This window comes from Takifugu flavidus, chromosome 19 (genome assembly GCF_003711565.1).
Source record: "Takifugu flavidus isolate HTHZ2018 chromosome 19, ASM371156v2, whole genome shotgun sequence".
In the NCBI taxonomy this organism is placed as follows: Eukaryota; Metazoa; Chordata; class Actinopteri; order Tetraodontiformes; family Tetraodontidae; genus Takifugu; species Takifugu flavidus.
The window spans coordinates 10,067,290-10,084,005 of NC_079538.1; the positions used below are offsets into that span (position 1 = coordinate 10,067,290).

Genomic DNA, 16,716 nt, shown 5'->3' on the forward strand with positions numbered 1-16,716 from the left:
ACATTTTTTTTTAAAAAGGGCCGACTATAGAGCTAGAAAATGAGGAAGTGTCAATAAAGATAGATAGATAGATAGATAGATAGATAGATAGATAGATAGATAGATAGATAGATAGATAGATAGATAGATATAGATAGATAGATAGATAGATAGATAGATAGATAGATAGATAGATAGATAGATAGATAGATAGATAGACAGAGCGAACGTCCATCTTCCTCCCATCTAATTGGCTGCCTCCACCCTGGACTAACATGTGTGTCCATCCGTGCAGCATGTGGATAACAGCATAACCAGCCCACCCTGTCTGCTGAGCTGCATCACTCTAACCTCTGTCATGGCATGTTCGGGAACATCCACAGCTCCGCTGCGTCGGCGGCCCCCCAGATCAAGAGCTCTGCTCCGAGTCATGTGGCGCCGCCGCCCTGGAGGGAGGTCAGCCGCGCGCGGCGTCGCTCCGCGGCGTTCTGGAGCAGCGCGACCTGATGGAATCTGAGCCTTCAAAGGTGCCGCGAGGGGGCGTCTCCTCCTCCGTGTTGAGGATTCCCCTGTGTTTGTGTTGCACTTGGGAATGTCAAGAGTTGCGCTGTGCATTTGGCACCCGTAGGTGCTAATAAGTGACTTTTTGGCTGTGCGACACTTTCGGAAGTTGAAGAGTCGCTTCTCTTTTACACACACTTACTCGCCTCTTCCCACTCGTGCTTTCCACGACTCGCACCTCGCCGCTACTCGGCGGGAACATGAAAGCAGCACGTCAACCTTGGCTGCATAATTATTCTTAGATAATCCTTTGATAATCCCTGCGCTCTAAAGCAGCCGGATCAATCGCACCTGCCAAGATTGTTTCCTCATTATCTTTTAAGTCGCTCGCTCTCTTCTATTTGAGTGCCTGACTGACGCCAATGCATTTGCACACGTCCTTTAAAGTGGGGGAAAAGTAGTGAGGGAATAACAAAGGAAATGACTCTGTTGTGATCATGCGAAATTAAAGATTTCCACCAGGCGCAGATGCAGCCGCTGCTTTTGATTTCTTTGCCGATGCCAGATGAAATATTTCAAATGTGCTGCAGTGTCATCGAGCTGTTCCCATAATAGGAAGTAATATGCAGAATTTAGCTTCTGCTAGTTACAATTCCAGCTTTTTCCTGGATGTTTTTGGCTTGTTCGCACGCCGCGTCTGCTATGTGCGCTGTTCCAGTTCCAGACTCCGCACCCGTGCTTATCGTCAACCAGCGTCTTTATGAAAGAGAATATTCATAATCTGTTCTTTCAACTTTTGATGATAACTGAGCTCAAAAGCCCGGGCATGTTCTGTACGGTTTGGTGCAGTATTGATATTTATTATGGCCTCAAACTCATTAAATAAGCATCTTCCCTTCATGTCGGAGCTCCCAGAGGTCGCAGGGGTAACTCTCATGTGGTCAAGAAACCAGGACATGGAAACCACAAAACTCCGAGTTAGGGTATTTATTGTGAAAAATACACAAAATATCCCATAAATAATCAGCTTCTTGTTAATCTGACACGTGTTTTTTCAATTGTCCAGCTCTGCAATATTCAGCCAAACAAAACCTCCGATGCTGGAATTTGCTCTTTTATGAAATATTAGACCTCGATTCTCTTTTTCACCTGTACCCGCAAAACATTGTTTTTCATTTCAATGCCATTCATTGCCGGATTTTGCTTTAGCTGTGGATTTCACATCGGCTGTTCCTGCCAGAGGGATTAAAAATGCGGAAATTTTAAGTGACTTTGCTTCCCAATCACACCCCAAACTGCGGCACCGCCTGGTGTTCCTGTCAGGCTGAACAATGGCTACAGCTAACAATTAGCAGTAAATTAAACACATCTACGCAGTCATCTGAAGCTCGCAGCAGGTCTTCTCCATCGCTGCTCCTTGTTTTAAGTGTTTGACTCATCCGGAGCTTCTATCGTGCGTCATCAGCCTGCAATGGTTCACCCTCAGGAGGGCGAGAGTCGACTGCTGCTGCAGTGAAGCTGCGCTAGGATCACGCTAAGAGCCCAGAACTCAGCGGTCCTGACATCTCCATGTCCTGGCAAACCTGTCAGCATGGCAGATTTTTGAATGGCAGGTGTACAAACGGTCGACAGCAAATGTCAGACTTCACCTGTGATCCCCGGGAAAGAAGTCCGGACCAAAATGGCGTTCGCCAGACATTAATATTAAAGCAGGTGTGGCAGAATCACACTGTAGTTCAGCTGAATTCCTCCCTGATGCGGTGCCGTCTGGGAAACAGCCCCTCGTCCATTTAGTAAAACCTGGGGGGCGAATACAAACAGAAAAAGAGAACATCTATTAACCGGAGCCGAGACCCCTCCACCCCTCCACCCCCCCGCTCTCCACCTAAAGCCTTCACCCTTCGGGGGTAGCATTTAGCTGCACGGAATGGGTGTAATTCAGATGAGATGTACAGCAGTGGGTGGTGGGCTTTCACTGCACTGATAGGTTAAATAAAACATCAGGTCGGCACCGCAGAGAGCCGTGCAGCTACTCTAACGGAGGAAGGCTGAAAACCACCAGGTTCCTGCGATAAGATGGGTTAAATCACCAGGGACCAGGAAAGAGCTAAACACACAAACACAGAGAGAGAGCGCCAGTGTGGTCGTTGCTTTATCAATTTTAACACATCTGTGAGTGTTTTTACAGATGGACGGATACAGGATGTAAAATCTTGCACGCACAAACGCTCGCCCCCAAACCTTTCCACGCCACACCTAAGGGACCGCCCATGTGGCCCCTGGAGGTCGGTGACTCAGAGGTGCGGGGAGCCCTGTCACGTTGTGAAAAGCTCAGTGGCCTTGAGCGGGAGGAACGCACGCTCGCACGCGTGCAGGCCCACATCCCACAGTACCCAGCTGCAGTAAGAAAGACTGCTATGTTGCCATGGTGACGAGGGTGATGTCACAGAGCGGAGCGAAAAGGGAGGCAGCGGGATGGCTGTTTCTCAGAAGCCTCAGTTGCCTCACTCTGGCTCTTATAGCTGGGAGAAAACATGGAGTTTCAATTAATTCCATGTTTTATTTCAGCTCCAAGAGGCTGAAACAACAATCCCGCCCACGCAGGATTATTCCAGCCGAGACCCTTCAGACGGGCGGCAGAGCTTGGACCTGAACAATGAGGTCCGCTCCCCGATTCAGGCCTACAAAGTGCACGCGTGGATGTGCCTCCTTCAGCCGGCAACCACAGTACGAAGCATCCAGCAAAAGCAGCGAGGCAGGATCACAGCGCGGTTCAGCCCGTAGGCGAGAGGAAGAGGAGAAGCACTCCCGCTACACGCCGACATAAAACCGCACGCACACTCGCTAAACAAGCGGGCGCACAGCGGGCATGCCCTGCAGGCGTCCCTGGTGCTCGGACAGCGTCGGCGCCGTGATATCGCAGCAGAGAGCCTCGGCGCTCTCGCCGCCATGCCGAGGCCGCTCAGTGGTCAGTTACCCTCGCAGACGGGGTGTGGGATGGAAAAGAGCAAGAAGGAAGAAAGAGCAAGTCAGTGAGCAGCAGAGCGTGCGGAAGACTGGTCCTTGAGGGTGGCAGCTGCCCAAATCCAGTCCGCAAAGAGCTAAAGTCCAGTCGGGATTTCTGTCTTACCAAGTGGGATCGCAGGTCAAAGCGTCGTCTATCTGGTAGGACAGAAATCCCGGCTAGGCTTCGGCCCCTTGAGGACCGGATTTGGGCGCCCCTGCCGTAGACAGACACCTGTAATTGGCTGTAGAGCGTCCAGGGGTCATGACGGATGTGCTTCCGTGCCACTAATGGACGCTCGCCGCCGCCTCCTTCAGTACAGCGGCTGTCAGTTCTCCATTTCAGCTGGGCGTGGGGAAGCGTTCAGAAAAGTGGAGGAAAACACGGCGCAGAGAGAAAGATGTCGGGTCTCCATCACCTGACACCCTCGGTCCAAACGCCGTGGGAATAGCAATCGGGCGCCGTGAGAGCAGCCATTGTCATTCCCCTTCCGCCGGGATAATTGTCACCGCTCCGTCACTGCCAAGAATTGTCTTTGACTGATGAGTTTTCATCACCCTAATGCGGACGACACAAATGTGTTTGCGTGCGGATGCAGAAGGTGCACGGAGATGATGAAGCGGCTGATGAGCACCGTCAGGTTACGGGGCTAAAAATACAGGCAGAATTGTTTCAGCCCGCAGAATTGAGCGTAAAGACGGTTCTGATGCTACTGCTGCTTCTCTCCAGGAGGAATTTTAGTGCTTTACTTATTGCAGGAATATTTTTCCCGGTGATTCTTCATCCAGCGTTGCAGAACATGTGGTGCAAATACCCCGAGGAGAACAGAGATCTTCAAGTTTTAATACGCCGATGTGCTTTGTTGAGGTTATTAGTGGGTTGGGTTTTTGGTTTAACAATTTAGGTTAGTTCCAGCAGGAACCGATCGTTACTGGTCAGAAGATAACGAGCAGTTATTGGGTGTCCGATATAAAAAGGGGGGGAAACTCATACAATCCGATCTTTTTAAGGGAATTACATTTTTAAAAAACTGGATTTTTGCCCTTTACTACAGAAACAATCAGCAGCTGAACACAGAAGGAGCGAGTGTTCTCCAACGTGAGCTTACAACCCTCTTCACATGTTGTTCCCAGAGTATAGAAAATATAGTTTGACTTTATTTTCTGAAGATTTCCGCTGATTTCATCAGCGAGGAGCAGGGGCCTGACTTGTTCCGGGCTCCGGCTCTGTTTGGGCAGACGGGCCACGATAGCGCACTCATCAGGAGGGCGTGACGGGGTTTCATCACCGCCGAGAACAGCTTTGCTCAACGACTCGCTCGCGTCGGACGGTTTTCCGGGGTCCGAGTCCTGGTGGCTCCGACTGGCGCGGACCACGTGGTCGCTCTAGGAGCCGCTGCCATTTGCCAGGCTTTGCTAATTTAACAAACTTACTTGGCCGGCGCTTCAGAAGAGGAGGCAGGAGGATGTGCTCGCTCACGCGCACGTGCACGCCGGCCCGGTCCAGCCAGGGTTTCACCCCTGCAATCAAACTGTGCCAAATATAGAGCGTATTTAGTCAGAGCAGATAGAGAGCGTGCACTCTGGGAGTGCTCTGATGTTCATTTTTAGGTTTAAACTGCTGGGATGGCGAGGACGGCGGCGAGGTTGAAAGAAAAAGACATTCACATCGCTGAATAGAGAACGGCGGCGTCTGGAAACAGCCGCGGCTGCTCAGTGTCACCTTGAAAAGGTTCTTGTGTAACATGAAGATGATGACCATGCGAACTGGTGATGGAGTTGGGAACACGATGAGATAAGATGGGTCCCCGATTATGAGGCCGGTGCGCTGGCGGTTGTCATGGCAACAGCTGTCAATGGAAGCTGCGGAGGGCAGCGCTTAGATAAACGCAGCATGTATGCTTTCACGGGTTTTTACTGCATCCTTGTCAGGCCGATACGTGCTCGAGGCTTCACTTTTTTCCTGCTGTTAGGATGGGGTGAAAGGTCACGGCTGTGGTTTGGACTCTGGTCCTGGCTGTGTGGCTCCGCTGTGATGCTTTAATGAACTGAACCTTTCCCAAAGGCCCCAGATTCCTAAACACAGCTGATCAGAGAGGCTGACAGGAAGCAGCCCAGGTGATTCCTGTCAGAGATCCCCTGCCGCCGCCTGTCACTGCCAGTGTTTCAAATCTAACCTGTAAGCTAGCAACAAGGAGCCACTTTGACAGGAATCACTCTGGCGTTTGGTGCTTTAATGACTCTCAGCGTTAACTGACACGTTACAACATAGTTGCAGTCGGAACAGGTTGGAGCAGCAGATCCGGGGTGTCGCGGCTTTTATGGCTCGTTTGCGTAGACGTTGATTGGTTTGATTTTGCTGTCTCTCTTCTCTTCTCTTCGCTTGTCAGCGTTCCATCGCATCTTTGACTCGTCTGCCATTGCTTGATTGCATTTCCCCTTCTCGCCGCCCCCCCATGACAGTTTTGTACTCAACACCCCCAACGCTAATGTACGCATGGTCCTTTCATGACAGCTGCCTTTGTCGCTGCCACTCAGCTTCATTGCCATGGCTACGTGGATGCTATTCTCGTCCCCCATGTCCTCCACACCACCCCAGTTGACCATTTCCTTTTACCTCGCCTGCTGACTTTCTAGAGCCCCATATCAGTCCCTCCTCTGTTTTTCTCTTTCTTAGTTCCCCCCAACCTGACAGTCCCCCGGGGCAAGTCCCCCCTGGTGGCCCGTGAGGGTGACACAGTGGAGCTGGAGTGCCTTGTTTCAGGGAAGCCCAAACCAATAATCCTGTGGTCGCGGGCCGATAAAGAGGCGCCGATGCCTGATGGCAGCATGCAGATGGAGAGCTACGACGGCGTGCTGCGTATTGTTAATGTGTCCAGGGAGATGACGGGCTCGTACCGCTGCCAGACCAGCCAGTATAATGGGTTCAACGTGAAGCCCCGGGAGGCCGTGGTGGAGCTGATCGTCCAGTGTAAGTAGACATCTGTGGGTATTTCTCTCGGCACGTAAATGCAAATGAGGCTCGCTGTCTTTTAATGTGCAGGATTTTACAGCAGAGGTATGAAATGTCTGCATTGTGTACGTAATTTTATTGCTTTGCTCAGCAGTTGTTTCCATTTATGCACCATCTTGGCCTCTGCAACCCAAATGTGCCTTTTGTTTTCCTTCTGCATCCATCTGTTTCTAATCTCTGGTGTCTTCGGTCGTGTTTGAAAGAAATCCGATTTGACTCCCACCCAGAGATGCTCCGACATTAGCGGACGTCGCACGCGTGCACGTGTCCAGACGAGCATCCCCAGGATATAGACCTGACCACAGTCGCGAGGGGCAGGGGGTGGGGGGGTAGAGACAAGCACCCCTGTCCACCGCAAGCTTGCAACAACCACATTGACTGTCCATGGCTACAATTAGCAAGTCAAGCGATACATGTTCGTCCCTCTCGTCCAACCTGGCGTCAGGATGGAGGATTATATCTCCAAGCTTATACAGGACCAACGGTTATTCGCTCTTTTCAAACGGTACACTCGCAAACTCATTTCAAGCCAAGGTAAGACCACAACAAGGTGGCTTTTGTTGTCTTTTAAATGAAGAATGCTGATGTGAGACGTCACCCGTTAAGTGCTGCCGTTCCAGTGGTGAATCATATCCCGAGTTCGGTTCCTTTGTTTGAAAATATGATTCCCATGGAGTCCACTACTTCTACTCTTTCCGCTTCTCAAGTAGCATCCAAAAATGGCTTACCGGCTAATTACGAATGGTTAATTTATTCCCCCTCGCGTTCATTTTGTATTCATTTATGGAGATTGAATGTATTCATTTGAGAGAACAGTTGAACGCGCTTGTTGTCATTTATATGAAATCTCGGCAAGTTTCCTCCCACACGGACGGATAGAAAAACGTAAACGTTCCTGCGCTGCCGCGTGATTCTCCCAGTCCTCCGTTTCCTGCCCGTATTAGCTTGCTAACAGAACACATCAGAAAGTGACAACAGCCACAACGCAAACATTACTGACCCGCTTCCCTCACAGGTCGCCACGATCCTGGCTGCTGTTTAGCAGCAGCAGCAGCAATGCATTCTGGGTAACAGGAACAAACTGTCCAGGAAAGTTTTGGTCAACTGCTAAAATGCAGCAATTTGGGCTGGATGAGATTATATTGATTAAAAAAAAGTCAAACTGAATGAAATCATTGCCGAAAACAAGCAAAGTCTTCATGTGAGCATCTATAAACGAGCAGTGAATGAACGAATGAATGAAAGCAAGACCTTCCCCTGGGTTCCCAAGGCCTCGCTTTCTGCTTTATTAACGATTTTTCCCTTTCAAAATAAAGCACATCTTGCAGCACAAAGGAAGCGTGTCAGGCAGAACACAAAGAGTCATTGTTCTTGAACAAATTGAATAATTGTGAAAACTACCCTGCAGAAGAAAAAGAACACTGCTGAGCGAAGAGGAAAAGAAGGCAAGCGAGCAAGCGGCCGACATTCTCCGGAGGGAATGGAGCCGGAGTTCTGAATCCAAACCCAACAGCTTGTTGAATCTTTTGTACCGTTAGCACTGCAGCTGTTTGTTTCGCTAGCCAGCTAACAGTAGCAAGCAGCTAAACTTGGATTTTCTCAATGAACTCAAAAGAAACGGAGCGGAAAATCTTTCCGGGGATTTTTAGTAGCCACAGTTCTGGAAAAAAAAGTTATAATCTTTATATAAATTTTTATAATCTTTAGTTCTATTAAATGGGAAATTGAGGTCTTTGTGGCCGTTGATGAAAGTCATTTTTATCCTTTCATGAAATAAGAAATCTGAAAAGTCCAAGGTACTCACAGTAATCAGATTTCAATTTTCACAAATAATCATAAATTACACAATAATGGAGCTGAAAGTAGCTCTTTATTACTGAAATATGGATCCTTGAGTCCTTCTGTGTAAAAAAAGAGCTGGAGGAAAGTTTTGTTGAATTTATTCAGTATGTTTGGGGTTTAAAATGTTTTAGGCGCCCATCATCTAAACTCAGATGTGATTCTGAGGGGTCAAAATGTCTCGTGTTTGTGTGTGTGTGGGGGGGGCAATATAATGGGACAAACAAGAAGAGTTGTCGTCAGGTGATCTTCAAGGTCTGCTAACTTGGGGGCTGCATTTGGGTCGTCAGCAGATGTTTGAAGTCCTCTGGAGACGCGACCATGCCGCTAGCTCAACTCTCCTCCTCCGCTAGCGCCTCCTCTATCCTCCCCTTCACCAAAAGCACGAGTGATTTCTCATTATGTCGTGCGATATTAATAACGATCTTCTCTTGAACTGAAGTTCTTGATGTGCGCCGCTTTCATCTGTTTGCCATCTTCAAAGCCTAAAGCGTAATGAAGGGAGATCGTCGTCCACAAATCAGCGTTGCGTCCACGTCCCTTCCACTGAGCCGCTCGTCAGACTCTCATTACCTGTTAGCTGTGACCATCAAAGCTCAACGTTAAAAGCACAACGAAACCGAGCGTGATGGGATTCAAACTGGTAGATTGGAAATGTGACACACAAACACCTCAACTTCCGGGTCACTGCAGCACGTTTTCTTCATAAATTGCTGGATTTTAACAAGAACTTCCAGACATATGGAGGTATTTAAACCTCTGATCTCTGAGCAGCAGGAAGTAGAACATCACTCCTATTGGGTGTGTTGCTGAGGGTAAACAGGTTTTATCCAGCATGCAAAGAGGCGCCCTGAACAATATGTTGCTGACTGTGATGCTTCTCCAGTTACAAAGACTTTTCTCGCTGGCTTCATTAACACAATCCGACCTTCCCTTTGTTAATTTCTCGCCTCCACTGTCGGCATGCCCCCTCCCTGCCTCCTCTTGGACTCATCTCTCAGCATGTAAGCACAAGCCAATTCCTCCGAGCTTCCTCGCCTGCATTTCCAGGTCTCAGCGTGAGCCCCCCCAACGCCTCCCCGCCTTTGGTGGTGAGCCATGTGCAAAGCCGCGTTTAGTAGCCTAACTTGATCAAGGGACCGAGGTACAGTCTTCTGAAGCAAAGAGCATTAGAGGCGTGAAAGAGCGACTCTGGCAAGTCAACAGCTTTGATATGTAAAAAAAAAAAAGAAAGACCTGCATCTGCGGACGAGCGGGCGACGCCAGGAGGAGAGGTGGAGGCAGCGGAAGGCGTCCGCCTCTGGAGCCGTCGCTCTAATAGAATTGCAAACGCCAAATCCCAAGCTGTGACATCCTAATGTTCTTAGTCAAACTGAGTTGGCGCGAGAGGAAGTGGCGGAAGAGAGAGAGAAATGGAGGAAAGGAAGAGGAATGGAGCAGCTTCCTGTCCTAGATACCACTGTCAGCCGCAGTGATCGTGATCAAGCTGTGCTTGAGCACAGATGCACGGGAACCTTTTTATCCAGGCCTCCCCTCTGTGTACCCCCCCCACACACACACACACACACACACATCATCTGTCCAATGCAACTGTGCGACTGCCCCCTCAGAGAAAGGAACTTCCTGACTGACACTCGTTCAAAACACACAAAAGGCAGCAAAAACCAGCTCATCCCAGGGTGACAGCGATTCAGCGCATGACTGCAAACAGGCTGAAATACCGGTTCTAATTAACGACCCCCCCCCCCCCCCCCCCCAGGCTGACTCCGGCATCGAATCGTTTCACGCTAGCCTCGTGTCTTCGGGGGAATCTCTAGATTCTCTGAGCGACGCAGTTTATTGGCCTTTTAGGCCCCAGAACTGAAGCGGTCGGCCAGAAAAGGTCGGCCAACGCACAGAAACATAAACAACAGCGGAGAGAGCCGACCGGCGGCTCGACCCAATCTATCGGGGCGCTGCCAAGCTCCCACAACTTCGTAAATGATCTCACGGATTCGACAAGGAGGCGAAAATGTCGGCGGTGCTCGAGTTCCTTGTTTGATTGCAGCGGCTGCGGCGCGTGGCGGCACACTGATGCAGAGCAACGTTTGGCTACATTATTCAACAGGGGGACTCATTATAAATCAGCTGGATCGGGGTAATCAGTTCATATCGCTCTCTATATGTAAAGAGTCCCTTGTCTCCGTATACGGCTTCTTAATCTTGGATCTTGGAGTGCCTTTAGCTTGCGAGCTCAGCTAAACCTCAAAATGCTCATGACGTTTCATTTGTGTTTCATGAAACCCGTCTGATCTTCGAGGCGTGAATGAGTAAAAGCCTTGACTGGTCATCATCTTTATTAAAGCAGCATCTGACCGCGCAGAGCGGCCGACGTTGACTCACAGGAGACGTGCAGGGGGGGCAGGAGGTCCTTGTTTGAAGGATGTTTTGATTGTCTAAGAGCGCTCTTTGTCCCATTCACAGCCATCCTGAACCCTGCCTCCACGTCCATGTCAGGAGAAATGCACTCACAGAAATTTGGTCCAGGGCTACTTAGGGAAGCCTCGGCGTGGCGCCGCGGTCCTCTGCCGCACACAGGCCCACAATTTTAATGTGATAAGTGGAGATTCAGAGGCTTCTCTTCGAGAGAGCAGCGAGACGCTGAGTTTGGGTAAAAGCCCAGGAAAGGCTCACTTATGAATGGCTTCATTTGAGGGAGATGAAAGCTTGTGAACAGCAGGTTGAGACGGGGGGGGAAAAGAAAAACATGTTTTTCTTTTATTATTCTTTCTGTCTGCCTGTACGCTGTCGGACAGTGTTTGTGATTTATCGTTTCCCACATTTCCACCAGTCATTATCCTATCTAATGGAGTCCCATTAATCATAGCAGCTCCTCAGTTGATTTCAGGTTGTGTGTGTGTGTGTGTGTGTGTGTGTGTGTGCGTGCGCACGTGCACTGAAATCATTCGCTTCTAATGGCCACTGCTGAAAAGTCCCACTTGTTACCCGCTGCTGCTCCTAAGAGCTTCGACTTTGAGTGGATCTCAAAAAGTTTAACTGGAGCACTTAAGCCCATCACCGGGAATAATGACAACCTCCGCACGGACGCCGCGCACGTGTGGCTTACCCAGCATGCACCGGGGGAGCGGCTCGGCTGTACAGGTTGTGCTAATTGCGGTTTAATTGCGTGAAAACATTTTGCATCTTTTCCCCCCAACACTAAAGAAATGTCCGATTATGGTTTCAGATAATGTTATTAACGCTGTTATCAAAGGATTCACAGTGGATTCGAATCCCGGCCGCTTCGGAGCAGCTCTTTAATTGAATGACGCAGATTCTGGGGCCTATTGCATTTTTAGGGCGCTCCCCTTCTCCTAGTTTTTCAACCCACGACGCCCCAACAGCGACTTCCGCGCGTTGGCGTCGGAAAACTGGTTATTTCAGTTCCACAGCAGGTTCAAATGTGAACAATTATCCGAAGGTGTTTAGTTACCGAGGGAGGAGGTCACGTCCGGGCGACACTTCGCTCACACTGCAGGTTTAATATTTCCCCTCTTGCTCGTCTTCGGTGGGTGAGGTTACAGCTGTCAGACACGGAAATGCATTTTTAATTCTACATTTTAAAAGCTGGCGGTGTTCTCCCTCATCCGGTTTCCAGTTTCCTGGTTTTCCTGCGGATCGTGTCACAGCCTGCTGGCGTCTCGTGTAAATCTCCTCGGTGTCACCGCGTTAGACCGTCTCTGGGAATGTTTCTCTTCGCCATGTGTTCATGAATTAAACATGGTTGTTGTCAGTCTAACAGCTGCTATTTTCTTTTCAGCGTTGTCCTCTGTTTTTTTTTTCTCTCTCTTCAGAATTGGTAAATTGCTTTGAGCCATTTTCCAATTTTTTTTTTCCACACAATTTCATTTGGAAATCCATCTATTTTGCAATATATTCTCCCATGTCACCGCTAATCCACGCCAGCGTTTCTATGCCGACCGCTGTCCACCTTCACCTGAGGCGTCTGTCGCTCATGGACGTTGACGCTCCTCCTTCTCTGTCCTCCTGATATTCTGGGAAATGTCCGACTCATATGTCTCCCGCTCAGACCCTCCGACGGTGGAGCCGGTGTTCATGGAGATGCGCCAGGGCCTGGGGAGGCCCGTGGTCATGACCTGCCGGGTGCTGCGAGCCCACCCTTCGCGGGTGCTGCGGTTTGAGTGGCTGCTGTCGAACCGGCTGCTGCACGCCGGCGCCTTCGACGCTCAGAGAGACGAGACGGAGTACACCGTCCGGAACCTGAACCGAGACGGCCTGGGGGAGTACACCTGTAATGTCATCAACGAGGCTGGAGCGGGGAAATGCACGTTCCTGGTCACAGGTGAGGAGCTTTTGCTGATAGAGACTTTTATTTATTTTTTATTTTTTAATCCAGAATGTGTATGACACTAAGCGACACTAAGCTAACATTTTGAGGACAGGGTCAGCTAGCGTGGGCGGTTTGGGTGACTATCTCCATCATTGTGGCTTTCCAGCCCTCACATTTCCTATGACATTTATAACATCGATTGGACGCATTTTAAGACTGTTTTTCTGTTTTTGAAGGAAGAAGCCTGAACCTTTTCTTTTCTTCGTTTTTTCATTTTCAATGCTACTCGGTAAAGGTTTTTTGGGTCAGTCCAAAATGAAACAGCAGATAATCAGTTTAAAAGGGTTTCTAGGGCGGAAACGTCCACGTCACCGAGCTCGTGTCAAGGAAACACTTTGCAATGGTGCACATTCTGTAACGAACCACAACGACGGTGCTTCCTGTCCTTTCAGGGGAAATTATTTAAGATTAACTGTCAGCAAATGCGAGGTTCCGATCTGCTCTTGTCTAGTTTGTAAGGAAAGTCATCCCCGCGCTCTTTAGCTGCGATCTATAGCTCTTAATACACAAACACACAGGTGACGTTAGCATGCAGCTCGCTAGACCCGCCTCGGATTCCTTCTCCTTCAAGTTGCATTTGATGGCAGCAATTCTGCTGTCACACATCTGCATTTGTAATCCAGCTACTTGAGGCTGCACTCCAGGATGGAGTCTAATTAGGGCCTTCACTCAGAACTAGGGCAGCTGAAATTGCCTCTTCAAACATGTAGCAACTCTTCTCTCATTGTATGTCACAAGTGCACAATGCTGCTTCGAATACTCTTTTATTTGGAGGAAGAAAGAAGGAGTCCGGGTCATCGGCGTGAATAGGAGGTCACTACGGCTACACCTGGGGGGGGCGGACAATGGAGATTTTTTTTTTTCCCCCGGGAGAAATTGCTTCTATCATCAAGAGTTGCGGGTGTCTGTCTTCAGGTTGGCTGTTATGACAAGACCAAATGAGTTTGCTGGTGCTGACCGCAGGAACTCTGGCCAAGCTTTCAATTTCCCCGGCCCCCCATTAGTGAAAAGAGCTGCGGGGTCACGGGAGCAACATTTGTCACTTTGATCCTCCGTCGCTGTGGTGCTCTTTCACGCCATTTCATCTAAACGGCGATTTAGACGAAATGATTTAGACTTCTGATTGTGCTCCTGTTCCCCCGGTCTTCTCCAGGGAGACGCCCCTCCACTGTCATCCATGCTGCCCCCCGAATCGGTTCTGTCTGATGGAAGGGATGTGCAAATTCCCCATCAGCCGTTCGTTTTCTCAGCAGGACCAAAGCTTTCTGACTCCCTCGTCCTGCCTCTCCTCCACCTCTCTCTCCCTCTTTCATCCCCTCCCTCATCTCCCGGTGCTCCGCCAGTCCCACCCAGTGCTCCAGATTCTCCCCATCTGGACGCGGCAGTTGCCAAAGGTGGGGGGGCTCTTTTAGCAGGGGCATGGTGCAGAAAATCCGCTCCGGTTCCTCCCACCATCCGCAAAATTGGCGAGCCGGCACCAGCTTTTACTCTTCGCCACTTCCTGTCTCCCCACAAGTTGGAGGGAGGCATCTTTGAGCTGCAGCTCATGAAATATTTGTGCTTGTGTAGAGGGAGTAACTGGAGCTGTTTACTGTGCAGGTAGACATGTGGACCACACACACACACACACACACACACACACACACCACCACCACCTCTCTCTACTTGACTTTCCCACTGTTGGTGTGGAGTTAACCCAATAGATTTTAGCCCAAAGTCATAAACTCACAGATGCAGCCGGCATGAGTGTCTACACACACACGTAGCCGGGCGGGCGGAGTCAAGGGTCAGGCTCTTCTCTGCTGCTGCGCTGGCGGACTCTGGGTGTGCACGTGCATGGATACACACGCGCTGAGCCTGCTGGAGGGCCAGTGGAAACACTGGGATGGCTGTTGAGGGACAAGTGGGAGCCCACGAGAGGATGGAATGAGCCCAACAGAGCCGTGGCCCATCAGTCGGATGAGGATCCTTGATGATGTCGCACACTCGTTGATAAAAAAATGAATATCCTGTCCTGTTTAAGGCTTTTTGCCACGATATCATGTATCACACATGGTCATATTGCTGTTTGAAAGCGGCGCCACCCAACTCCCCCCTGAGCCATAAAGAGAAGTTTGAGTTGATAAAAAAAGTTCCTTCACTATTGAAGCCGTTTGTCTCCCTCCTAATTGTGCAGACTTTAGCGTCTCTACTTTCAGTAACTCTCGGGGACGGCGCAGCCTGCAAATGTGCTCCCGCTGTTGGAAACAACGTTGTTGGATTCTCCCACGTTTAATTCTCCTTTCTGGCAGTCACAGAACAATCTCTGACAGCGTTCAGATACTCATTGTCTGCATTTGGCGTGTTTCTCCTCAGAAAATGAGTTCAGATTTGGACACAATGATGTGCCTGTCTGCTCCCCGTTTCCCCTCTTTTTTGACTGCACCATTGTTCCCAGAGCTGCAGCAGTCGGGCTGTAGAAGCGTCTGCTCAACGGCAGCCGCCTTTAGGATGTACAGGAACACTCTCGGTTCCGTCCCCCCCCTCCCAACCGCCTGCTCATGTCTCCCCAGCCGGCTTTCTCTGTCGGAGTTGGGTTCGTGGACCTGCTGTGCGTCCGTATGTGATCGCCCGTCCGTCGTGCACCTTATAGCAGCGAGCTTTACCATATGGTGGGATGAAGCTCTGTCCTGGGGAGGAAAACGTGCTTGCAGAAAAGAAAAAAAAAGGGAATTCTGCAAACAGGGTCAACTTCTTGCCAGGAGGCTCTGCTGAGCTGTTATTAGTCATTGCATCGGTTCTGCTGTTATAAACAGATTTGAGGAGGGAGGGAAAAAAAATCAATTAGATTTTTTTTAACGCCCCGTGTTTGATGTCTTCTGCGGGGTATCAGGCAGTTTACACGTGCCAGGTAATCTGCTTTACCACGCGGGAGATATTATTAGAAGTGAGGTCCGTTTCTTCACGCCGCACTGAAAATTCAATTTAAAATGAGGAGAAATTCCCTGCGCTCTTCCCGCCAATACAAAGTGACGGCCGATCAGTGAGGAAACCGTCACGCTGATCTTAATTACCGCTGAGGTTTTCTAAAGGCGTTTGTATGTGCAATAATGCTCACATTTGCATCTCCATATGGAGGCGTTCCAGCCTCTTATAACAGCCCGCGGAGACGCATTCCATCGACTTCCGGACGCAAACGACAGTTGGATGATCAGACATTCCTCCGGATTTCAGTGAGGAGCTGATCAAGCGGGATCAGCATGATCAGCAAGCAACTCAAAGCAAAGTTGATCCAATGTGGTCCGTGATTAGAGCTGATCTAACCAGTCAGGGACCAGTGGGAGTGGGAAGGCTGCTAGTAGTTGTATTTCTGCTTCTGGTCACCAGCAGGGTGCTGGAGTCTATCCCAGTGGTCACTGGTTGAGCGGCACCAACACCCACACAGGAAATCTAGTCATTATCTAACCTATAGGAACTCTTCTTACCCCCATTTCATGTAAAATGTTATAATAAGGGAGTGGCCAGGCCAATCATTAGTTTTGCTCATTGTTTTTGGTTATCCCCACAATAACGCTAGCTTATCGAAGGCCGCTAACCGTCCCTCAGATTGCCACTCCTCTAATCAAAAGGGTGATTTACAGCATTGATTTCTGTCTCATTACCGTCTGCAGACTGTTTAGTGCGGCAGCTCCTCATTTTCCCCCTATCTAAGGTTAAATGAATGCGGATGCAGCAGCGCGGCGGCTGATAATTACACGTGCTCACAGAATGTCGCTGCTACGTTTGAAGGGCTGTAACAAGACGTGGCGAGATTTCCGCGCGCCCCAGAAGCCTCTCGAGCAGCCTTACATGCAGGCATTCATCACCCCAAGCAAATCCACAATTCACAGCTTATTGCCTTTTCTTTAAACTAAACGAGTCCATTTAGCCTCTGATTGAGGCCGCCTTGAGATCGAAAGTAATGAATAATGTAAGCGAGGTCATTTTATCTTCATTATGGTTATTAAAAATT

General features: G+C 49.6%; 1 protein-coding gene and 1 long non-coding RNA gene across 5 annotated transcripts in view; one reads left to right on the forward strand and one right to left on the reverse strand.

Annotated features, from left to right (window-relative positions):
• LOC130515851 (MAM domain-containing glycosylphosphatidylinositol anchor protein 2-like) overlaps positions 1 to 16,716 on the forward strand; it is a 106,064-nt gene that overhangs the window by 62,949 nt on the left and 26,399 nt on the right. For 2 of the 4 annotated variants that reach the window (XM_057016388.1, XM_057016387.1), the window contains exons 9-10: positions 6,134 to 6,454; positions 12,405 to 12,677. In XM_057016388.1, the coding sequence (XP_056872368.1) occupies positions 6,134 to 6,454; positions 12,405 to 12,677 (594 nt within the window). The remainder of the gene's footprint in view (positions 1 to 6,133; positions 6,455 to 12,404; positions 12,678 to 16,716) is intronic. The other 2 variants (XM_057016390.1, XM_057016389.1) reach the window with 1 other exon arrangement.
• Positions 1,453 to 9,809, reverse strand: LOC130515854 (uncharacterized). The gene is made up of 2 exons (XR_008947284.1): positions 9,572 to 9,809; positions 1,453 to 2,280 (listed from the first exon to the last, which is right to left on the reverse strand). It is a non-coding gene; the product is annotated as an uncharacterized LOC130515854 (long non-coding RNA).